This window comes from Chrysochloris asiatica, unplaced genomic scaffold, assembly GCF_000296735.1.
Source record: "Chrysochloris asiatica unplaced genomic scaffold, ChrAsi1.0 scaffold00145, whole genome shotgun sequence".
Taxonomy (NCBI): domain Eukaryota; kingdom Metazoa; phylum Chordata; class Mammalia; order Afrosoricida; family Chrysochloridae; genus Chrysochloris; species Chrysochloris asiatica.
In genome coordinates, this window is record NW_006408663.1 from 836,980 (window position 1) to 862,130 (window position 25,151).

The 25,151-nt window shown below is 39.8% G+C and overlaps 1 protein-coding gene and 1 pseudogene across 1 annotated transcript in view; one reads left to right on the forward strand and one right to left on the reverse strand.

Annotated features, from left to right (window-relative positions):
• The window catches only part of RASGRF2 (Ras protein-specific guanine nucleotide-releasing factor 2), a 340,705-nt gene that overhangs the window by 173,391 nt on the left and 142,163 nt on the right, over positions 1-25,151 (forward strand). The window contains exons 13-15 of the mRNA XM_006870586.1: positions 10,595-10,677; positions 16,391-16,639; positions 17,596-17,984. Coding sequence (XP_006870648.1) covers positions 10,595-10,677; positions 16,391-16,639; positions 17,596-17,984 — 721 coding nt within the window. The remainder of the gene's footprint in view (positions 1-10,594; positions 10,678-16,390; positions 16,640-17,595; positions 17,985-25,151) is intronic.
• Positions 11,630-12,084, reverse strand: LOC102827811 (annotated as a pseudogene).

The window sequence follows — 25,151 nt, forward strand, 5'->3', positions numbered from 1 at the left end:
ATGAGTTGGAACTTGAAGGCACTTAACAACAAGAATAAAGAGCTTTGGTAGTGTAGTGGTTATGAGTTGGGCTGCTAATCTAAAGGTCAGGAGTTTGAAACTACCAGCCATCTCATGGGAGAAAGATGAGACTCTCTGCTCTGATAAAGATTTACAGCCTTAGAAACCCTTTACAGGGTTGTTGTGAGTCGGAACCAACTCCATGACACACAACCACCACCCCCACCAAGAATAAGTATTAGAATTACCAGAGAGAGGGTGGTTTTTAAAATGCAGATCTTACATCTGCATCTCCTACCACTCATCTGTCAGTTTGTCCTACTCTTTTTGCTTGCATGTGGTTGTGATGTTGGAAGCTATGTCACTGGCATTTTATATACCAGCAGAGTCACCCATGGCAGACAGCATTCAGCTGAGCTTCTAGACTAAGACAGATTAGAAAGAGAGAGAGGCAGATTACTTCTGAATATTTAGCCACTGAAAACCTTATGAATAGCAGTGGAACACTGTCAGATAGCACCAGACTATTGAATGCTGAAACATTCACTCTTCTATGCCAAGAAATTTAGAAGACAACTACCTGGCCAACTGATTGGAAGAGATCCAAATTTGTACCCATTCCAAAGAGAGGTGACCCAATGGAATACATAAATCTTCAGACAATATCATTAATATCACATGTAAATAAAATTTTTGCTAAAAATAATTTTTAAATGACTGCAACAGTATGTTGACAGGGAAATGACAGAGGTTCAAGGCTGAGTCAGACAAGGTCAACTGGACCTTGGCTGAAAGCAGAGAAGACCAGAAAGATGCTTACCTGTGTTTCATTGACTATGCAAAAGCTTTCAATTGTGTGGAACATGACAAGCTATGGATAATGTTGCGAAGAATGTGTAATCCAGAACACTTAATTGTGTTTATGAGGAACCTGGACATAGATCAAGAAGCAGTTATTGAGAACAATGGGGGATACTAATGGTTTAAAATAAATGAAAGGTATATGCCAGGTTTGTATCCTTTCACCATATTTACTTAATCTGTATGCTGAGTATATAATCTGAGAAGATGGATTATATGAAGGAGAATGTGGCATCAGGATTGGAGGAATATTCATTAACAACCTATGATATGCAGACAAGACAACCTTACTTGCTGAAAGCGAAGAGAATTTAAAATACTTACTGATGAAGATCAAAGACCACAGCATTTGGTATGGGTTGCATCTCAATGTAAAAAAAACAAAATCCTCACCACTGATCCAACGAATAACATCATGAAAAATAGAGAAAAGATTGACGTTGCTAAAGACTTCATTTTGCTTGGATCAACCATCAACACTCATGGAAGCAGCAGCCAAGAAATCAAACGACATATTATGTTGGTCAAATCTGCTGCACAAGATGTCTTTAAAGATGTCAGTTTGAGGACTAAGGTATGCCTGACCCAAGCCATGGTATTTTCAATAGCTTCATATACATGTGAAGGTTAGGCAGTGATATGGAAGACTATAAAAGAGTTGATGCATTTGAGTTATGGTGTTGGAGAATATTGGACTGCCAGGAGAACAAGCAAATCTGTGTTGGAAGAAGTACACCCAGAATGCTCCTTAGAAGACAGGATGGAGAGACTTCCTCCCTCACAGTTTGGACATGTTTTCATATGGAACCAGCCCCTGGAGAAGGACATCATCCATAGTAAAGTGGAGGTTCTGTGAAAAAGAGGAAGACCCCCTGTGAGATGGACTGACACAGTGACCACAGTAATAAGCTCAGGTGTAACAACAGTTGTGAGGATACTGAAGGACAGGGCAATGTTTCGTTCTGTTGTGCTATGAGTTGGGTTGCTATGAGTTGGAACTGACTTGATGGACCCTAGCAACTTAACAACAATACCACCTGCATCTCAGATATTAAAAAACCCCAGCTTTAACTAGCTCCACATTGTCACTTTTCCACAATTAAATTAGAGATATTTTCCCTGAAGGAACATTTGGTTAAGCACTTGATTGCTAACTAAAAGGTCAACAGTTTGAATCCACCGGCCATATTGTGAGAGAAGAATGTGACAGTCCCCTTGTAAAGGTTTCACAGTCTTGGAAATCCTATGGGATGGTTCTACTCTGCTTGTCTGGTTACTGTGAGTCAGAAATGACTTGGTGGCAGTGGGCTTTTGTCCTTTAAGAATCAACTTTTTCTGTCTTCCAAAATCCTGCTTTTTATATAGAAATAACGAGTTTTATTTTCAGTGTATATAAAGGGCGTCACCTTTGCCCTTTTATTCATTTACTGCGTTGTGTATTTCTAGAAACTCTTCCTATTGGTGTCTTCTAATAGCAATATACTGTCATATTAACCTGCACATTTTCTAGATACTTTTGACTAATTGGGCTTATGGGTTGTATCCAAGGTTTAGCATTAATATATAATGTGGAACGGAACATCTTTGTGCAGGGAGGTTTTCCCCCTCCCTTTCAAGGTTCCTCATTGGCATATATTCCCTGATGTGTATAAGACTTGATATTTTTCATCATTCTTATACAAAACTTCCATAATTCCCTCAAATACAAGGGGGTTTCAAAAAGTTCTATTATCTTTGCATCCCATTTTCCTATGAACTTTTGAAGCCCCCCCCCCTATAAAACTCATCCTTTTACTACATCATCAACAAGCCATCTATGTAACTTCTAAATCCTGCAAATGTTGAGCTTTGTCATATTTATCATGTTTTCTTATTTACTAGAGAGAAGGATTGCCATCTGTTGGTTCCAATATACTTTTGTGGACTTATCATTGATATTAACATTTTCCGACTATTTTCGTTTCTTGTCATCTCATAACAGATGGACATTTATTTATTAGAAATGGAACATCCTCATAAAATAGGGAAATTAATATTTTCTCTCAATTCAAATTTTAAACCTATTCTCCTTTGGTTTGTCTTTAATTTTTTTCACTCCTTATATTGCTAAGCTTTAATTATGTGTGGCTGAATTTGAAGCCGCCTTCTGAAACTACTGTGCAGGGCTGTCTTAGGTACACATTTGTTGTTTTCTGCTGGCAAGTTGGTTCTAACTCATAACAACCCTGTTGAAGAGCGGCTGGTGAGCTTGAACCACCCACCTTGCAGTTCAAACCAAGCTTGCAGACCAGCACAGCAACCCATGGTGCCACATTTATTTAAGATAACAAAATGGTTCCTAAGAAGTGATAAAATCCCAGTGTCACGTCAGGAACGATTAAGATATTAAGGCTTTTAGGTTTGCTAGACCTTGTTCTCAGAAGGTGTAATTTTTAGAAGCAAGAATGCCTGAATGACTAATTACACCTTTAGTTGCACCAGTAAGGCCATAATTAACCATTGGCGCCTCCAAGAAAACGTGCAAGTGGCTAATGGTCTTGACCAATAATTCTTCTCCTCTTGTATCTATTTATAGAGAAAATTTTGAGCCTGAAAATTTGATCGTGCATTTCAGTATACTGCATTCATTTATGCTTGTCTCACTGCTATATATAATGGTTTACTGAATAGATTTTCTTTGTAATTATGGGTATTAACTAAAATACAGAATTAAAGTTCACCTCTGAGCTTCTTGCTTTGGATAGTAGTGTCAAAATATAGACCTTGTGCAGACAAATTAGTAGTACACTTGACATGTTTTCTTCCTTAAAATAGTGTCTATGAAATTAATAGGGAATTTTCTACTTTACAGAAAAAGGTGAGCTAACAGACAAAACTTGAATCTAACCCTTCTTCCCAGTACTTGAGAAGAACTGAGAAGGTAAAAAAATATAGTGACACAGGAGATCACTGATCTCTGAACAGGTGCCATCAAGAGCCTCCAAGTCTCCTGCAGGAAAAGTCAGTTAGAGGGCAGGCTGCATCGAAGTCTTTTTTATTAACATATATATTCCCAGGCCCCACTGTTCACTCATCACAAATTGAACTAAATACCCATAGCCTAGGAATTTGCATTTGTTACCCTATTAATTGCAAGATGTATGAGGCTAAGTCAAAGAGCATTGCTACAAAATCATAGACACAAAGATATCAAAATGTGAAGCTATTGTTTCTTGACATTCTCCACCTAGGTGTGTACACTTCTGAATGTGGTGTTTCCATCTCTGAAACCCTTCCCTGAAGAATTCTGCACTCTTTGATCTTCTCCACATCAAACTGACAATTTGAGCATCCTCAAGGGACTCATTATGTTCCTTTTAAATGTTCTTTGAGTTTGGGGAGCAAAAAAGAAATCTAAAAAGGACAAGATCAGGGTTGTAGGGTAGATGAGATACAGTTTCCCAATGAAATTCTCATAGGACTAGCCTTTGCGACCCTTGAAGAATGAGCAGGTGCATTGTCATGATGGAAAAACGATTTGGGGCAACTTTCTTGGCCTTTTCTCACCAATGCAGTTTCCAATTTTTAAAACACTTTTTCATAATAACAAGTCCTGTGTCCTTAAAATTTTTTTTTATCAAGATGACCTGTTTGGAATTCCAAAAAACAATCACCATAACTTTCTGAGATGACCTCACCTTGAATCTCACCTTGAATCAGCAGATCTCAGAAGCTACTGTTTTGATTGGACATTTTTAAAGGTATCTTAATGAGACTAAAAATGTATTACTGGGACAACATGTCTGCAGTCATCCACTGATTGCCAAGACATGTTTAAACATGTTTTGTTTGGAATAAATCTGTGCATGTATGACCTGGAATGCTGGTTGTTGTTGTTATGTGCCATTGAGTCAGTTCCGATCCATAGCAACCCTTTACAGAGTTTACAGGGAGTGGCTGGTAAGTTTGAACCGCTGACCTTGTAGTGCAAACTGAGCTTGCAGTCCAGTGCTGTATCCCACAGTAACATAGTGGGGCTCCAGAACCCTAGTAGCAAAACATTTCACTTCCTCTTTAAAGATATGTATCTTTAAAGATAAATGATGCCTGCCTTCTTTTATTCTTAACTGAGTCAAATTTTCGTTGCCAAGGGCTCAACCACCTCTCCTATCAAAATCAAGATATGTGCTTATGTAATTAATTATAAATTACAAACTTCCATATGTTTTAGTTGTGTTAAGTGTCATGAAGTTTGTTCCAACTCATGGAGATCCCGATGCACAACAGAATGCCCTATTCCCACAATTCTTGTCATGCTTGAGTCCATTGTTGATGCCACTACATCAACCCATCTTCCTGGGAGTTTTCCTCTTTATCAAGTATGGCATCCTTCTCCAAGGACTGGCCCTTCCTGATAACGTATTCAAAGTATTAGAGACAAAGTCTCAGTATCCTTGCTTCTAAGGAGCATTCTGGCTATATTTCTTTGAAGACAGATTTGTTTTTTCTTCTGGCAGTGTATGGTACTTTCAATATTTTTCTCTAACACCATAATTCAAATGCATTGATTATTCTATGGTCTTCCTTCCACTATAGATATGTTCATATACACACTCAGACAGATTGTCATTTGCTAACCTTTTCAGAGCAGACCTCTTTCTTCTTCTGTCCAACATAACTGAAAATTCCAAGTGCAAACCAAATGATAGCAGATCATTTTACATGAAGTAGAGCTGGTGAATCCAGAGACTCCAGGATCCCTGTTTGCTTAGAACCTTTTTCCCCTGAAGACTGCCCCTAAGAAATCAGGAATATATTTCAAGAAATTCATATATTACAAATATATGCCTATATATATATATATATCCATACATACATACATACAACTACTAGGAAGACTAGTTAATACCACTTTTATTCAAATTTATTCACCAACCACTAAAGGCAATGGTGACAAAATTGAAGAATTCTGTCAACTTCTTCAGTCTGTAATTGATCAAACATGCAATCAAGATGTATTGATAATTACTAACAATTAGGATGTAAAGGTTGGAAACAGAGGAAGGATCAGTCTTTGGAAAATATGGCCTTGGTAATAGAAACAATGCTGAGATCACATGATAGAATTTTGCAAAACTATTAACTTGTTCATTGCAAATACCTTTTTAAAGAACATAAAAGATGACTATACAAATGGACCTCACCAAATGGAATACACAGAAGTCAAACTGACTAAACTGTGGAAAGAGACAGTGGAAAAGTTCCATAGCATCAGCCAAAGCAAGGCCAGGGGCACACTGTAGAACAGAATATCAATTGCTAATATGTATGTGTTGGAAGAAGTATAGCAAGAGTGCTTCTTTGAAGCCAGGATGGCCGGACTTCATCTCTCATACTTCAGACATATTGTCAGGAGTGACCAGTTCCTGGAGAAGGATATCATGTTTAGTAAAGTTCAGGGTCATAGAAAAAGACGAAGATCTCCAGTGAGATGGATTGGCACAGTGGCAGCATCAGTGGACTCAAATGTAACAATGATGGTGAGGTTTGCCCAAGATGGGGCAGTGTTTCATTCTGTTTTGCATAGGGTTGCGATGAGTACCTACTCAATGGCACTTAACAACAATAATCCCATGAGTTAAATATGCACAATTTAAATATGAGCTATGGCTAAGGAGCTCTGGTAGTGTTGTGGTTACAAATTGGGCTGCGATCTGCAAGGTTAGAAGTTCAAAACTACCAGCTGCTGCGCTGGAGAAAGATGAGGTTTTCTGCTCCCGTAAAGATTTACAGCCTCGGAAACCCTGTTCAGGGTCGCTATGGGTCGGAACCAACTCAACGGCACTTAACAACAACAATGGCTAAGATTGCACGTATGTTGTTGTTGTTAAGTGCCGTCGAGTCGGTTCCGACCCATAGCGACCCTGTACAGGGTTTCCGAGGGTGTAAATCCTTACGGGAGTAGAAAGCCTCATCTTTCTCCCGCAGAGCGGCTGGTAGTTTCGAACCGCTGACCTTGAGGTTCGCAGCCCGATTCGTAACCACAACGCTACCAGAGCACGTATAGTTTTGTAAAAAATATGGCACCAACCATCCCTCCCACAAAATTCTCTGTCTGTCTATTGGGTTCAGTAATCTGCTGCAAGGGCCACAGAAAACTCAGATACCACTCACAGTTATGGGATTTTTAAGGGAAGTTAACAGGTTACAATTCAGGGTCAGAAAGGCTCAGGACACAGTTCTATTCAGGGCAGCCTTTCCTTAGCCATGCCTACAGGTAACCTTTCTCAGCTCTTGCAACGTGATAGATCTCTTTAAGAGCTGCTGGTAAATGCCTACAGGACATACCACTCCACCTTAAGTCTCAGCCTGAAGGCTCTCGGCTCTAGCTTCAGGGGTCAGCAAACCTAGCTTTCCCCCAATTCAGTTCTGAAACGCACACCACTCAACAAGCAAACCTTCTGCCTGAAGTCATTCTGCTTTATTTGCTCCTTAGGCTGGGAAGCCACTACTCTTCTGGTGTCACGGTTTTCGGTCCCAGAGTCAAGGAGATTCAATGCATGGGGATCTCAGGGTCCAAAGGACACATCCAATTCCTGGCCCTTCTTTGTTGATGATAGTGAAATTCCCCTCTTCCTGCTTCTGAAATGGCTCATTTTATTCACATAAATTATGGTTCCAGGTTTTTACAATCTCAGTTAACCCTGCTACCTACTCACAGCATATAATATAATCATATAATCCTATCAGCACCTTCTCCCACCTTCTCTTACCCAAACCCATCAGGAAAAGTCTTGTTTGGTGGGAGTTACAAAGACTAAGGCTAGAAAAGACATATAGAATCATTTACTATACCACAAGTTTCTTCTACTGAAATTTGAATGTAAGTGAAATTTTCTTGTTTCTTTCTATTGAAGTTAATTTTAATGCCTCACATAATGAATCAGAAAGATTTATGAGCAAGATCTGACACTGGATAATAAGATGTGCAAAAATGGTCACATCAATCTCTCTGGAATCTAAAACATTTGTCTCAAATTCCAATTTTGGCATTGTGGAGGACTGAGTTAATTTAGAGTCCCTCTAGCTACAAACTAAAAAGGTTTAACACAAAGAATCATTATAATAAAAATATTTTATGATATAGATTATCTTTGTATAGATGGACATTTCCAATTGCCAGATGTAATGAGGTAGGATAAAGCCAGATCAGAAAGTTTGAACACTGGAGCCCTACAAACTTAAGAATGATTTCAATTTGTATATAGTCTCCAAGCCACCAGCATATTAACAAAAAAAGAGAGAAGAGAGGTCATTTTGGATCCATTAAAGGAACAGAAATTTCTGCTTAAAGCCTGCACCTTGGAAGTCCACCCTTGTGTGAAATATGAACTAAAAAAAATCTCTATTCATTCATTCTCCTGAGAAAGAAACACAAAAGTTTGTCTTTATTTTGGGTTTGGGATTTTTATAAATATTTTTTTAAAAATGAATGCCTCTCTGGCCTATGGATTTGGAATTCAGGTTTATAATATTCACGGAATGTGAAATTCAAAACTGAGAAGCTATTATAAAAAATAATCAGGCAAGAAAACAAAATCTCCACCATTAGCAACACTTGTACCATCTAAATTCACTGGCAATGTGCTTACAAACAAATATTACCAACCTTATGAGTAAATGATCTTCCATGACGAGAATCAATAGATACAATGAAAAGTAGAATTATCACTGCAAAACTTCAGAGAGTAGAATGACATCCTGGTAAGTAAAATAATAATAATAATAAAACTTGTTTTTAAGAAAAAAAAATTGAAACTGTAAGAAAATAAGTGATGACATGTAAAATAACCAGGAATTTGGTTAAAGAACCAAAAATAGAAAATAAAAGTTTGAAATTATAGCCATTACAATTATAATTTCATGGAAATCCAGTAAAGACAGTGGGTAAGGCACAACTGAAGAGAAGAGTAATAAACAGATAATAGATATGTTTGAGGAAATTACCTAGGATGCAACAGAGATAAAGGGATGGCAATTTTAAGCATGCGATTGTTTCACAGACATGGAGAATAGAGTCATAGAATTCCGGAAAGAAAGGTTTGAGAGAATAAGGAAATGCAATCTTCAAAGATAATGGGCAAATATTCAAAATGAACAATGAGTCCTCATATTGAAGAAACATACTGATTTCCAACCTGCATTTTCTCAAGTGAAACTCCTTCTAGGCTTGGTGTGGCACTGTAGCATAAAACACTAGACAACTAACTGCAAGATCAGCAGTTCAAACCCACCCGCTGCTCTTGGAAACCCTATAAAGGATCGCTATGAGTTGGCACATTAAAAACAACAGCCACATTGAGGTGAAACTAAAAAAGACCTAGCTAAAAGAGAAATATGGACTGTACCTCAATGTAAAGAAAACAAAAGTCTTCAGAATTGGACCGATAATAATATCATGGTAAATGGAGAAAAGATCAAAATTGTCCAAAGCTTCATTTTGCTTGGGTTCACAATCACCACTCATGAAAGCAGCAGTTAAGAAATCAAATGGCATATTGCATTAGACAAATCTGCTGCAAAAAGACTTCTTTAATTAAAGTGTTAAAGAGCAAAGATGTCAGTTTAAGGACTAAGGTACTCCTGACCTAAGCAGTGTATTTTCAATCATCTCATATGCATGTAAAAGTTGGACAATGAATAAGGAAGATCAAAGAAGGATTGACGTATTTGAATTATAGTGTTGGAGAAGAATGTTGAAAATACCAGAACAAGCAAATCTATCTTGGAAGAAGACTGCTCCTTAGAAACATGGATGGTAAGACTTCCTCTCTTATTCTTTGGATACACTGCGTAGAGAGATTAGCCAGTCCCTGGAGCAGGACATCATACATTGTAGAGGGCCAGAGAGAAAGAGAAAGACTCCCAATGAGATGGATGAACACAGTGGCAGCAACAATGGGCTCAAACGTAACTATTGTGAGGAAGGCACAGGACTAGGAAGTGTGTTGTCTTGCAAAAGGTTGCTTGAGTTGGAACCAACTCGACAGTACCTAACGAAACAACGACAACAAAGAAGAAGACAGAAGTAGCAGAGTTTCTTGAATTCTCTTCTTAAAAAGAAAAAAGGGCTTTGTATGTGCAACCAACAGGAGAAATTGCACTCTGCAACCCATCAAATCAACATGGTGTCAATTGGTGTTGTTAAGTGCCATGGAGTTGGTTCATGCTGTCAATTGAAACTTAAAAAGTTGGAACTTATTAGCAAAAGAACATATTATGAAGAGGCATAAAGCTTTTCTAGTGAGAAAGAAAATTGATTCCAGCCAGTAAAGCCACCATTTCTAATCTGACTGCCTGAAATGAAATCCTTGCTGCAGAGAAGGAATAGAGCAGCAGAATATACCAGCAGAAGGTACAAACCTCTCAAGTCATGCTGGAACTGTGAGGGAATTGTGACGTTATGCCATTTGTGCTCAGAATCATCAGAAAACACATTTCAAGAAAATATAGCCCTATGTGCATGCTCAGGTATTTGCACCCATATAATTGCATAGCTTTGGTTCCTGAATATTGAATCTGTTAATCAGGTATAAAGTTTCCATTAAGGTTGGTTTCTTTTTTTGTTGTTTTTTTGTGTTTGTACACAGGTGAGAAGTTTATTTATCTTTGTAGATTTAAAGCAGTCCTATAATATATGATCTACGTAGGTTTTCATGTGGGTTGTAATTGTTGTCTGCTTTCATTTTCACAGTGTGTGGACAATATACGGTGTAATGGTTTAATGACTATAGTGTTTGAAGAGAATTCTAAAGTTACGGTGCCACATATGATTAAGTAAGTATGATAATCCTTTCCATTACATTGACTCAAAATCAAATTCTACTGTGTATAGAAAGGAATACAGCCTTGCTGTAGTAGGTTCCATTTCTTATTACTTAGAATGTGCTTCTTGACAGTGATGTGATAATTTATGTTATGCCATTATAAATAATAAGGCTATTAACATGATTTTTCAGATTCACAGTTTACTTGTTGAATCATAGCATAGGAAAACTGTGTTTTCTTAATGTAAAATCTACCTTCATGTGGGACAAAAGATTTTCACATTCAGTATAAAAAATTAGTCGCTGTTATTGTGAGGTCACATTGTGCAGGGTCATTGGGTGTCTTGAACCGTACTACCATCGATTTGGATATAGAGTCATGTCTCTATTTTAAATATCCCTGCAAAAAAATAGCACCAACCATCCCGCCCACACTCTACTCAGCTAGGTTCAGTAAGTCATTGCAATGGCCACAGAGGACTCAGATCACATACTCATGATTATAGGGTTTATTAGGGAAGTTAACAGGTTACTGTTGAGGGTCAGAAACATTCAGGTCACAGCTGTTTAGTTACAACAGCCAGTCCTCTGCTGTGTCCATAAGCAGGCCTCTCTCTGTCCCTTGGCCTGTCCTCTGGCCTGCTCTGAGAATATTACAAGCTCTTTTAGGGCTGCTGATAAATGCTCACAGGGCACACCACTCCACCATAAGCCTCAGCCTAAAACACTCAGCTCTAGCTAGCTCCTTCAATTAATGCCTGCAAGGCACCCCACTTGAAAGCAAGCTTCCTGTCCAAAGTCACTCAGCTTTACTTGCTCTGTGGGCTGGGAGGCCATATGCTCTGACTTGTGTTCTGGTTCGTGGTTCTACTGCTGTTGCTCCTCTGCTGCTCTGCAGCCCTTTCTCTCTCTTTTTTTTTGTAGTTAAACAATGGTTTTATTGCTCAAGTACATAGACAAATTTATGCAACCAGGGCAGATGCTGTGGATGATTTGTATTTCCAATTGGGGCGGGGAGAGACTCTCTTTGTTTTATAACAGTGAGCCAGCCAGTAAATTCTGTTCTCAATCAGAATCAGTCAGAGCTTGCCATCCTTATCCTTTCTGTGCCTTTCAAGATGCTTGCAAACAGCAACAGCTTTTTAAATTAAATGGTAGAGATCCTCAGGAAATCAGGAGCAAGTCCTTTGGACTTCAGGATGCTTAGGATTTTATTGCCTGTCACAAAACGTACTTGTGCCATGCCATGAGAATCTCTCAGGACCACACCATTCTGTGACGGGGTCAGGCCCTTCTTGGCCACTTTGTACATCTCCTTCACATTGTCAGATGTCCACTTCAGCCAGGTGGGGACGCTGCAGTGGTAGGGAAGAGCTGACTGGGACAGGCCCTTCCCGCGACCATGCGTGTGACCCATGGTGGTGTCTGTCAGGCAGCCTGCCTCTTCTCTTGTGATCGCTTTCTGCCCCTGGGTCAAGGAGGTTCAATGTGCAAAGATCTCAGGGTCCAAAAGACACACTCCACTCCTGACTCTTCTTCTTTGATGCCAGTGAGATCCCACCTGCTTCTGAGATGGCCCCTTCTATACCCATCAGGCTGACGAAATTGACCAATCACATTAGTCCTGTTAACAAATCACTTATAATTGAATCATAGAGTCCATTAGCATGTCTTTCCCCACCTTCTTTTACACAGACCCATCAGGAAATATTTGTTGGTGGACATTTACAAACTGTGGCTAGAAGCGACACATAATCCACTGTACCACAACACCCAACATGATTCAACTGGCTTTGCCATGGTACCATTCATTCACTACCAGCACATGGATGAGCCTCAGAGGTGTGTGCCTATGGCTCACATTCTGCTCCCTATGTTTTTCTGTACAAAAGCAAATCATTTCATTTAAAGTGATCAAAAGGGAAACTGCAGCTTAAAAGGAAGATATATCCCTAACTCTGGTAGCATAGTGGTTACGAGTCAGGCTGCTAACCTCAAGATCAGCAGTTTGAAACTACCAGCCGTGGGAAAAAGATGGGGCTTTCTGCTCCTGTAAAGATTTACAGCCTCGGAAACCCTAGGCAGGGTCTATATGAGTCAGAACGAACTCCATGGCACACCACCATAAGTCATTATAAGGAGCTGTGGTAGTGTAGTGGTTACATGTTGGGCTTCTAACCTCAAGGTCAGCAGTTTGAAACAACTAGTCATTCCAGGGGAAAAAGATGAAGTTTTCTGCTCCCATAAAGATCCACAGCCTTGGAAACCCACTGCAGGGTCGCTATGAGTCAGAACTAGCTCCATTGCACACCACCATCCCTAACTACATGTTAGAACTCTCTGTACTAGTTTCTACCGGTAGTTTTTGTTTTCAAATTCCAAAATTGTTTTTGGATTATTTTGAATTTTTCCAAATTGTTTATAACTCTCATTTTCTCGGTTGTTTGCACGCCAAATTATAAAAGAAAAAAAAAAAAATTCAAACAATTCTTTTATATTCTTTAAAAATGTGGAACTAAGAAAATGTTCGTCTTCTCTGCCTTTGTTTGTGGCTTTTTATTTTTGAGATCTGTTTATGATAAGGTAGTAAAAAAAAAGTTAGCCATCAAAATCCAAGTTGCTTTAAAATTAGAAGGTGTTACGTTAGACCGTGTACCCAAGTTTTAAGTCTGTAAACCGTAGGACAGTTGCGTATCTGCTAACCCTACATTTTGTAGACTTTTAAAATTGAATAGTAACATTAATGTTAGTTTTGTGCCTGGCAGTTAATGGCTGCTGCCTGAATACATTCTCCTTCTCCTGTAATGGCAGTTTTCACTGTATCTGTGTTCAACCATGTTTCTGAAACTACATTACATACACACCAGGGTTTCCTGCCTCTGGCTGCACATAGGGGACATGCCAGAGAATACAAACTGCTTTCCTGTGAGGATGGGATCCTGTGTCTCGGGCTGTAAGGATTTCCTGGTAGAGTCAGGCATGCTTTGATATTCATCTTATATTAGACCACGTAGAGTAAACTATCACCTATTTCTTCCTTCTGTGTTTCCCAGCCTCACTGAACCTAGTGCTTCTCAATCAGAAGGGAGAATATGAATTTGCAATCTCTGTCCCTTCCTGAGGTCCGCTCTATGGTCCCAGTTCCAATTTATCATAGCCTTATAGGACAGAGTAGAAATGCTCCACAGGGTTTCCGAGACTATACATCTTTATGAGAGCAGACAGCATCATCTTTCTCCCACAGAGCGGATGGTGGGCTTGAACTGAGCACTTTGCAGTTAGCAGTACAACTCTTAACCCATTGCGTCACCATGGCTTATTTCTCCATGGCCCCATCCTACCCTAAATGCTCTTGTGCATCTCTGACTACAGATCACAAAAGTCACTGAATTTTGCATTTAAAAGAGAAAAAAGAAAGACTTCAATCTTCGTTATGTCTTGTTACTGGCATGGAATCACTTCTTAAGCACTCTCTTACTTTTAGAAGTTACTAATTATTACAGATGATTTGGTTTGATGTCTCAGGGCTGCTTTTTAACTGTTTACCACAAAGGAGTTGCTATTACCACAGGAGTCTTAAGAAAAGCATTATATCTTTCTTGAGAGTCCCTTGGGAAATAAAAGGAGAGCCTGTTCGGTAGAATAAAAGAAAATTAAATAATTTCATAATATTTAATTTCCTTCCTTTATTTCAAATGAAAATGCAATCATAGTTTTGAGGGACAGCAGAATAATTAGTCACTATTTATTTTAATTTCATGTTGGCTACAATGCGTTTGTTTGTTTTCCCTGAACTAATTACAGTCAAAAGATGCAACGCTCAAAACCACGATTAGGAAGCTAAATTATGACTTTTATTAGGTTAAAATACCCTCTTAAATGATGTCTCTACACATGTTTTACATCTTATGTATATAGTCTGAGGCTTGTTTCGACATTCAGTTTCTTAGTAAAGAGAGATTTCCAATAGGGAAATGGTGCAGAAAGCAGATTAACTCATTCAGTCTTCCGTGCCTACTGATTGGTAAATTCATGAAATGTTCTAAAATGTTTTTCGTCTAGTCATTTTACAAATGAGAAAATTAAGACCCATAAGCATCAAGTTGCTGAGGGTCAGATAGTGAGTGAGTGACTGGACCAGGAGTGTTTTCAAGCATCTCAAAAGGTGCACTTGTGTATTTCTGAGACCAGTAATAGGATTGAAAATAACAGGCCACCCTTTGCACTTCCTGGCAGGGGTTAGCTGCTCATTTAAAATGCTCTTTCAGGCCTGCAAATGAAGTACTTCCACCTGCGCTGAATATACTTTGGGATGGAAAGTTTCCAAGAGCAAGCTAAGAAAGCTATTGATTCCTTTTTATCCAAAAGAAAATAAATATATAATTTTGAATCCCTCCAAGTGCGGAAAGGAGTCCTGGTGTGGTGCTATAAGATAAGCACTAGACCAGAAAGTCGATTTGAACCACAAAGTTGCCGGTTCAAACTCACCAGCTTGGTAAACCCTATACAGGGTTGCTATGATGTCAGACCCAATTCGATGGCAGTTAACAACAACAGCAGCAACAGGTGCTGAAAGGGTTAATTAGAGACTCGACAAGTCACTAGCTTTCAGCAAGCAGTCACTGGCCCTATGGTACAGTCTCTAACCAAGTGATGAGATCCAGGACTTCACTGCATGGGTTGGTTGTCCTGAGATGCTGCAGTGAAGGGAAACAGGGATCCTTGAAGGAAAATGATGTCTTGGAGAAGACTGAACAATTCTTTTGGGCTTACAAGTCTTTCCTCTTACAAGTTTTTCCTATTAGTTATCTTCCTTTGCCCTCATCCACAAATGTGATCCAATGGCTGTGGATTCTGAGCGTGCAGCCAAAGACTCCCCAGCCTGTGTGCATCTTCCTTCCAGTTTGATTATCCAGCTGGAGTGGGTACCAATGGCTTCTAGTGGAACTGCCCAGGGTGATGGCTGGGAAGCAGCCAAACAGGAGGTTTTCAAGAACCATAAACCTACTATTGCAGGGTGGGTGTCAGTTTAAACAGAATACGGGTTCACCACTTATATTCACGTATGATTTTTCAAGCTCACTTCTGATATTCTCATCTGACTTTTATTTAAGGGCCTAAGAGTATCACTTCCCTGTTAAAACATGATTGAACTAAAGGGAAGGAAGCCACAGAGTGAAGTAGATCATTATTACTTTCTCCTCAATTGATTTCAGCCTTCTTATAAAATTATGGGCTCCTGGTGTAGCACTGTAGGATCAGCACTGGGCTGCAGACCATAAGATCTGCAGTTCAAGTCCACCAAGCTACTCCTCTTAAACTCTGCAGTGTGACTATGAGTCAGTACCAGCTCAACAGCGTTTAACAACAACAACATAAAACAGTGGAAGGAACCCTGGCAGCGAGTGGGCTATGCATCAGGCTGCTAAATACAAGGTCAGTAGTTTGAATTCATCATCTGCTTCTCAGGTGAAAGACTAGGATTTCTGCTCCCATAAAGATTTACAGCCTCTGAAACCTTAAAAAGGGTTGTTATGAGTCAGAATTGACTTAATGGTGCACAACCACCACCACCACCACCATATACAATATAAGTTTACATGGTTATTCATCTTATAAAATGCAATGGAAGGCCCACATACTAGTGTTTGTTTACAAATACTGAACTACTCAGTGGCTGAAGCCAAAGCCTCATGCCAGTTTGGTTCCTACTTTGCGTATAGGTCCGATGCCCGTCTACATAAAGACGACGCTGACATATGCTTCAGTAAAACACTCAATTCCTGCAAGGTGCCCCAGATCCGTTATGCCAGTGTGGAGCGCCTCTTGGAGCGGCTGACAGACTTGCGGTTTCTTAGTATTGATTTCCTCAACACTTTCCTGCATACCTACCGGATTTTCACTACTGCAGCTGTGGTGCTGACGAAGCTTTCTGACATATACAAGAGGCCTTTCACCTCTATCCCTGTGAGGTATGCCTGAGATTTGCCTGACATGAAAGTGTGGATGGGTCTTGTCTTGCTTGTGGTCTTACCATGCCCCCAGTGGAAGATTGTCAGCTGAGATCACAGGTAGTTCCTGAGGTAAGGAGTGGGGTTTCCAAATGGCCTGTAATTCTTGTCTCATTTTTTGAAGGGTAACTCTACTAGTTCAGGCTTTTCTTTTTTTGTTTTTTTGTTTTTTTAAAAAAAAGCTGAATATACCAGTGCTTTTCAAACTTTAATGTACATTCAATAAGAATCACCTGGGACTTATTGAAATCATTTTCACTTGGCTACAATCTGCTGCTAATATGTTGAATTATAGGGCTTTGGGTCTGCATTTCCTGTTTGTTATTCAGATCCCAGCTTTGTAGCAAAAAATTAGATAATATTTTTAAAGTATCCTGTGCTTCTTTGGCAAGGACATGGTGCATTTATTGTTGGCATCAAGTCCATCTCTCGACTCATGGATAACGAAACAAATGATGCCCAATTCTACACTCTCCCGGTGATCAGTTGGGGACTGGACCAATGTGATCCATAGGAATTTCATTGGCTGATGTTTAGAGCAGATCACAAGGCATTTCTTACTTGTTCATCTTAGTCTAAAACCTCCACCCAAACCTGTTCAGCATGGTAGCAACAAGTAAGCTGCCACTGGTGGTGGCTGTCCATGAGGTATCCACCTTGATCTCCCACATGGTGAGAATTCTACCACTAAACAATATCACTGCTTCCATTCTTACGTTGAGACTAAGGAAAATCTAGTAATATCAGTGCAAGGATAACAAGCAGGTTCTTACAGGACATTGTGGAAATCAGTTTCACGTAGCTACAAATGCACCTCAGAAACCCTATACAGGGTTGCTACGGGTTGGAATCGACTCAACGGCACTTAACAACAACAATAACAATCTGCTGCTAACAGATTTTGCTCTTAATTCTAGGTCATTGGAATTGTTTTTCGCTGCCAGCCAGAACAATAGAGGCGAACACTTGGTAGATGGAAAATCCCCACATCTGTGTCGCAAATTCTCTTCCCCACCACCACTGGCTGTGTCTAGAACCTCCTCCCCTGTGAGAGCCAGAAAGCTGTCCTTGACTTCTCCCTTGAACTCAAGGATAGGCGCAGTGGACCTGACTACTTCGTCTGCATCCAGCAGTCCGACCACCACCCACAGCCCTACTGCATCCCCACCACCGCACACTGGTAAAGTACCGTTGGATCTTAGCAGAGGCCTTTCTTCTCCAGAGCAAAGCCCGAGATCTATAGAAGAGAATGTAGATAACCCCCGTGTGGACCTGTGTAACAAGCTAAAACGAAGTATTCAAAGAGGTATTATCCAGCTGCCACACCCCACATTTACTGGCCCCCTGCTTTCCCACCATTCCTTCTGGAACCCTCGCTCTCTTTCTTTGCAATATTCCTATACCTGTATAGAAAGTAGAATGGGTACATTAACTAGTTAGAGAATTCCTGTAGCTCCCTTTAGCCCTTGTAGAACTGAGAGGAAGGGTCAGCTGTCTTTATGCCTTCTATGGCAAACAACTAATCATTGTAAGATCTGTACTGAAGAATAGAATATTTACACAGGAGAAGGTTATTCTTGGAACTTAGTGAAGGCTAGCTGGCTAAAGATACTTTGCATAGAGAGCACCTATGGGCATCCTCATCAGAGCCTTTTCCTCCTCCAGTGTCCACTGTAAGCACCAGCATGGCTTGCCACCTTCTCATTTCTGAGTGGAAGCATTAAGATGGGTCCTTCAGTTTAGTTGCCAAGGCAACGCTCCATATTACAACAGAGATATAGGGAGAACAATCAATTTGGGGTCAGTGTTCATTCTCCATGCTGCAGCCAGGATTGTTTTGTTTTTGTTTTTTGTTTTTTAATATGAATCAGATCAGATCATTTTCTGCTTATTTTCTTTAATGACTTCCCATCTCACTTAAAGTAAATCCTCCCCCCAAAGATCTTCAAAGCCCTGTGTTACTTAGATCTTGCCTCCTTCTCCAACCCGTCTCCTTCATGTTCCCTCACTTACTAAGCTCATCAAGTTGGTTTAATTTTTGTTTCTCAGAAGCACCAGCGGCATTTGTCCTTGTTCGTCCCTGTGCCTGGACATTCTCTCTTCATGTAAGCGCCATGAGATCATCAACCCTGTCTATCTTGTTCACCGCCGTATCCTCAATGTCTAGGCCAGCGACTGTTGTTGTTGTTGTTGAGTTACGGAGTCAGTTCTGACTCACAGCTGCTCCGAGGCTGACTCCACGGCACATAACAACAACAAATACAACAAACTTTAACGAGAGTAGAAAATCTCATCTTCCTTCTACGGAGTGACTGGTGGGTTTGAACTACCGACTTTGTGGTTAGCAGTCCAGTGCTTACAGCACCACAACAGCACTCTTAGGCCAGTGTGTGGTGGTGGTAGTGGTTGTGGGCTTGCAGAAGATTTCAACCCACAGTGACGCTGTATAGAGGCTGTAAATCTTTACTGGATCAGAAAGCCTCATCCTCATCTTTCTCTTGCAGAAGCAGATGGTAGATTTGAACTGCTGACCCTGTGGTGAGCAACGCAACCCATAACCTACTACACTACCATGACTCTATACCAGTACCTTGTTGTTGTTGTTAGGTGCTGTTGAGTTATTCTGACTCATATTGATGTAGTGTAGGGTCTCCAGGGAGTGGCTAGTGAGTTTGAACCACTGACCTTGCAGTTCAAATTGATCTTGAGGTCCAGTACTTATTCTACATCATCACACCAGGACTCCAGGCCAGTGGCTAGCAGGTAGTAAATATTTGTTAAATGAATGAACCAAGAAAAAACACTCAGTGAACGCATCAAAAGTCCTCTGGCATGTCACCTCACATTCCTCAATTATGAGGGGGTTGGAAGAGGTGATCTGAGTTACTTTCAAAGTTCAGTGTTCTGTGATGAAAATAGTTTTACAGTCAAATTAGCAAGCACCTTTTAAAAAATATTTACTGTGGTTGATAATTAAATCAAAATTGGGCAACAAATCACACAAAGTACCCACATTTCAAGGAGGGTCACCCAGATGGAAGCATAGACCCTGCATTTGTATATCCTTGAAATTCCTGTGTCCTTTCTAGCTCAGATCACTTACACATGCTTCCTGAGTGAAGTACTTAATGGAATTTTAACTGGAGTGTTTGTCAAAAGCAGCATCCCACTTAACAAGAAATTCTTTAAATTGACAAGTTAGCAACTAAGGAGGAGGAAATGGGGAAGATAATTAAAAAGTCTTTAAAACAACAAGCTTCAGCAGAGTTATGATGGATTCGTCTCTGGGATAATGGGGCAGTGCCCCAGCTAACAAGTGCATCCCGGGTTAGCTCCTCATTGGAGAAAGTGATTTAGAGATGCTTAGCGTAGTGGTTACGAATTGGGCTGTGAACCACAAGGTCAGCAGTTCGAAACTACCAGTGGTTCCCTGGGTAGAAAGATAAGGCTCTCTGTTCCTATAAAGATTTACAGCGTTGGAAACCCTGTTCAGGGTCGGTATGGGTCGGAACTGACTCAACGGCACTTAACAACAACAACATTCCAAATTCAGCCTCCAGAGCTGGGAGACCTGTGAAGTACAAGTTTTGCTGTAATGTGGTTCTTACATCCCCTTTAATGTTGTTTGGATCCAACACTGTATGTCGTTGTTAAGTGCCATCAAGTCAATTCTGACTCACAGTGACACTATACAGGGTTTCCAAGGAGCAGCTGGTGGGTTTGAACCACTGACTCTGTGGTTCGCAGTCCAGTACTGATCCTACAGCATCACATCACACCACAGTGTTATTGTTGTTGTTAAGTGCCAGCGAATTAGTTCCAACCCATAGCAACCCTGTGTAGGGTTTCCGAGGAGCGGCTGGTGAGCTTGAACTTTTTTTCAATTTCCACTCGTGTGAACAGCTGACCTTGCTGTTCAAATGAGAGGAAATCTGGGGAATGTCTGGATTCTTACATTGTTTTGAATTAGGAGAGCTTTAGGAACAAGCATGTTAGTGTCAAACATTAGTGGCTTACTTGCTCCTGGGCCTGGGATAGGAACACAGGCCTGTATAGGAATCGTTGAATGAACATCTTCTCTGTGAGAGACATTGTGCTAAGTGCTACAGGAGCCATAAAGGTAAAAAAAAGATGGTGTGGGTAAGAGGCACAACCAAATTCTGAAAGATGACAAGTAGGGGAAATCAGGTTTGCTTGACCCATGTTACAATGTTATTGACACAGGCCAAGAGGAATGGATCTGTAGGTAGGTAATCTCAGTAATGAAAGTCGCTTCTGAGATCATCATTGCCTCCTGAATGACACTCTTTGTCTGCTTTTGAAGTTACTGGCTAGCCTGCAGAACAGACTTTGTTACTAGTCTTCTTAGGGCTTTCTAGCATTGCATCATAGACTGCCTCCAACATTGTATTAGTTTACTGAAACATTTCAGTTTGTATTGTTAACTTGGAAACTTGGTTTTTGACAGTGCATTAAGTGCAGCTTGGGCTTCTTGCTTCAATACCATCATATTTGATCATATGCTACCTTTTGAAATGGTTGAACATAGATCGTTTCTTTTTGGTACAGCGACTCTTTGTCATTATAGTTTCCATCATCTTTTGATGCTTCCTGTGTCATTCAATATTTGCCCTCTGTTTTGTAATTAGTGCCATTGAGTTGTTCTGACTCATAGTGACCCTGTATAAGGTATCCAAGGAGCGATAGATGGGTTTGAATAGCCAGTCTTGCGGTTAATGTCCAGTACTTATCCTGTAGTGCCAAACCAGGATTCCATTTTCCTATTGTTGTTGTAATTAAGTGCTGTCAAGTTAGTCCAACTCATAGCAAACATATACAGGGTTTCCAAGGAGCTGTAGTGGGTTTGAACTGCCTACCTTATAGTAAACAGTTCAATGTTTATCCTGCAGCACTACACGAGGCATCTATTTTGCCAATAGAATCTTCAGTATTACAATCTGAGACTTGAATTTTTTCCTTCAGTTCTGCCAACCTGAGAAATGCTGAGCATGCTCTTCCCTTTTAGTTTTCCAACTTCATGTCTTTGCACATTTCATTATAATACTTGACTTTGTCTTCTTGAACTGCCCTTTGAGATTTTCTGTTGGTCTCTTTTACTTCCTTGTTTATTCCAGTTACTTTAGCTTCTTTACTCTCGAGAGCAAGTTTCAGAGTGTCTTCTGACATCCATTTTGGTCTTTACTTTCTTTCCTGTCTTTTTAATGACCTTTTGCTTTCTTCATATATGATATGATGTTCTTGATGCCATCCCATAGTGCTTCTGTATCATGCATCAAATCTGTTATTGAGATGATCTCTAAATTCAGGTGTGATATATTCAACTACATATTTTGACTCTCATGGACTTGTTTTAATTTTCTTAAGCCTCAATATGAACTTGCATATGCATGATTGATGGTCTGTTCCACAGTCTGTCCCTGACCTTGTTTTGGCTAGTGATATGGCTTTTCAATCATCTCTTCCCACAGACATGGTCATTTTGATTTCTGTGTATACCATCTGGTGAGGTCTTTGTGTATAAGTCACCTTTCACGTTTAAAAAAGGCATTTGCAATGAAGTCATTGGTGTTGCAAAATTGTATCATGTGATCTTCAGCGTCATTTCTATCACCAAGGTCATATTTTTCAATCATCAATCCTTCATCATTGTTTCCAACTTTCACATTCCAATCACCATGAATTATCAATACATTTTGATTGCATGTTTCTTTCAGTTTCTGACTGGAGAAGTTGGTACAGTTTTTCAGTTTCATCCTCACTAGCTTTACTGGTTGGTATGTAGGTTTGAATAATAGTGGTATTAATTGCTCTTCCTTGTAGGCATATGGATATTATCCTATCACAGACAGCATTATATTTCAGCATAGATCTTGAAATGTTCTTTTTGATGATGAATGTGGCATCATTCATCTTCAATTTGTGGTTCTCAGCATAGTAAACCATAAGATTGTCAGATTCAAAATGGCCAAATACCATTCCATTTCAACTCACTAATTCCTTGATGTGGTACTGCAGGATAAACAATGGACTACTAACCACAGGTTGACTCACCCACCACTCCTTGGAAACCTTATGCAGGATTGCTATGAGCAAGAACCTATTCAGTGACACTTAGCAACAATACACAATGCCTCAGATATCCATCTTTATGCATCCCACTTCATTTTTGATGACTTCCAATCATCCTACTTGGTGTGGCGCTGTGGGCTAATGCGTCAGATTGTAAAGTTTCTTAAACTGCAAGGTCGGCGGTTCAAGCTCACCAGCTGCTCCTTGGAAACCCCATATAGGGTCGCTATGGGTCGGAATTGACTCGACGGCACTTAACAACAACAACAATCGTCCTATATATAAAGCAAACTCTAATAGATTTGAGGAAACAAATAGAACAATCTACAATAATAGTGGGTGATTTTAATACACTTCTTTCAAAAATGGATAGAACTACTAAAAAGAAACTGGAAAAAGACACAGAGGAACTAAACAAAACAATCAGCCAACCGGACCACAGAGATGTGTACAGAGCATTAATTCCAACATCAGGACAATACACATTGTTTTCCAGTGCACATGGAACATTCTCCAGAATAGACCATATGAAAGGCCACAAAACAAACCTCCATAATTTATAAATATCAGAATACTACAAAGCACATTCTCAGACCACAATGCTATCAAACTAGGTACCCTACCAGCAAGTGAAGATCCCAAAAGCTGTGCTTCACCCACATTGTAAAAATTAACTAACTCTGCTTTGAGGAGGCTGCTCTTCCCCAGTCATATTTTGAGTGCCTTTCAACTTGCGTGGTTCTTCGGCTAGTACTATGTCAATGTTCTTTTGCTACTTAGGAGATTTTCTTTGACTAACCATTCAGAAGTAGTCTGCCTTTCATTCTTCCTACTGTTTTAGTCTGGAACTTCCACTGAAACCTATCCACCATGGGTGACCCTTGTTGTTGTTGTTGTTAAGTACTGTCAAGTTGGTTCCAACCTATAGCGACCCTGTACAGGGTTTCTGAAGCTGTAATTCTTTACGGGAGCAGAAAGCCTCATCTTTCTCTCGTGGAACAGCTGGTAGTTTCGAACTGCTGACCTTAAGATTCGCAGCCCGATTCATAACCACTACACTACCAATGGAATAGCTACCAGCATCACAGCAAAACACAAGCTACCACAGTGCAGATTGACAGATGAGTAGTGAACCCATTGTCTACCATATGAATTCTTCCACTGATTAACCAGGCAGTGTTCTGCATTATTACCTTGTTCTCTAATTCTAGACCATCAATGCCCAATCCCAGAGTCTATACTGTACTTATATGCAAATGACATGCTTGTTACATGGGTTTTACAAACCATGCAGCTCCCTTGCATATTATGAGCACTTTGCTTATTATATATGTGCATATGTTATTTGAGTATGTTGTATGCAACATATGTATATATGTAAATATAGATGATAGTGATATTAGGTATCCATTACCATGCCATAAAACCTGCTTGGACTACCATCTAGGATGGAGGTATGGTCATTGTGGTGTTGTTTTTGTTAAGTGCTGATGAATCAGTTCCAATTCAGCGACCCTGTATAAGGTTTCTGAGGAGTGGTTAGTGAGCTTGAACTGCTGACCTTGTAGTTCACAGTGACCCTACTACAGTTCAGCATATTAACCCACAGTGCTACATGAGGTCATCGTGGTAGGAATCTGTAAGTTTTTTTTTTTTCCTGAAGAAATAAGCTGGAATAAAATAAGACTGAGGGAGACAGAGGGGAATAGGATACTTGTATCAAGTTCCCAGCAGACACTGGCAAAGAATGCAAAGTCATGTCAGTGCAGATGTTGGACATAGGTGGAATTATTGTGGACAGACAGACAGCTGGAGAGACTGGTCGTATAGTAGCATTCATTGATCATTTATGTTCTGGGACCAGCAAATGGAGTGAACCTATGAATAAAAGTGTGACACAAATATTAGATTCTCTCTCATATTAGAGAATTAGTTCAATTTGAGTGTTTAATTTTTTTCTCACTGAATTTCCCCCATACATATGACTTAGACTGAGACTCCTACTTTTCCCATCAGGATAAAACTACATACAATCTTGTTGCATTAATACCAGCTTGCTGAGGTCAATGGTCTCTGTCACACTGTTTAGCTAGATAGTTTGAGATGACATCATTTGAATAATACCAGTGAACTTTGTCCAACTTTATTGTCATTGCCATTATAATGCCAGCCTTGAAATATTTTTCTGGAAAGGAAAAATTAAAATGAAGTGAAGGGAACAAAGAGAAGTAGGAAATATTTCTTAGAATAAGTGAGACTATGAACTTTTTTTTTTTTTTTTCAAATTTAAGGTTTTTATTGTGGATTGAGTGAAAGTTTACAGGGCACATCATCAGTTTCACATTCAACAATTCATATAACTTGTTTCATTACATTGATTATA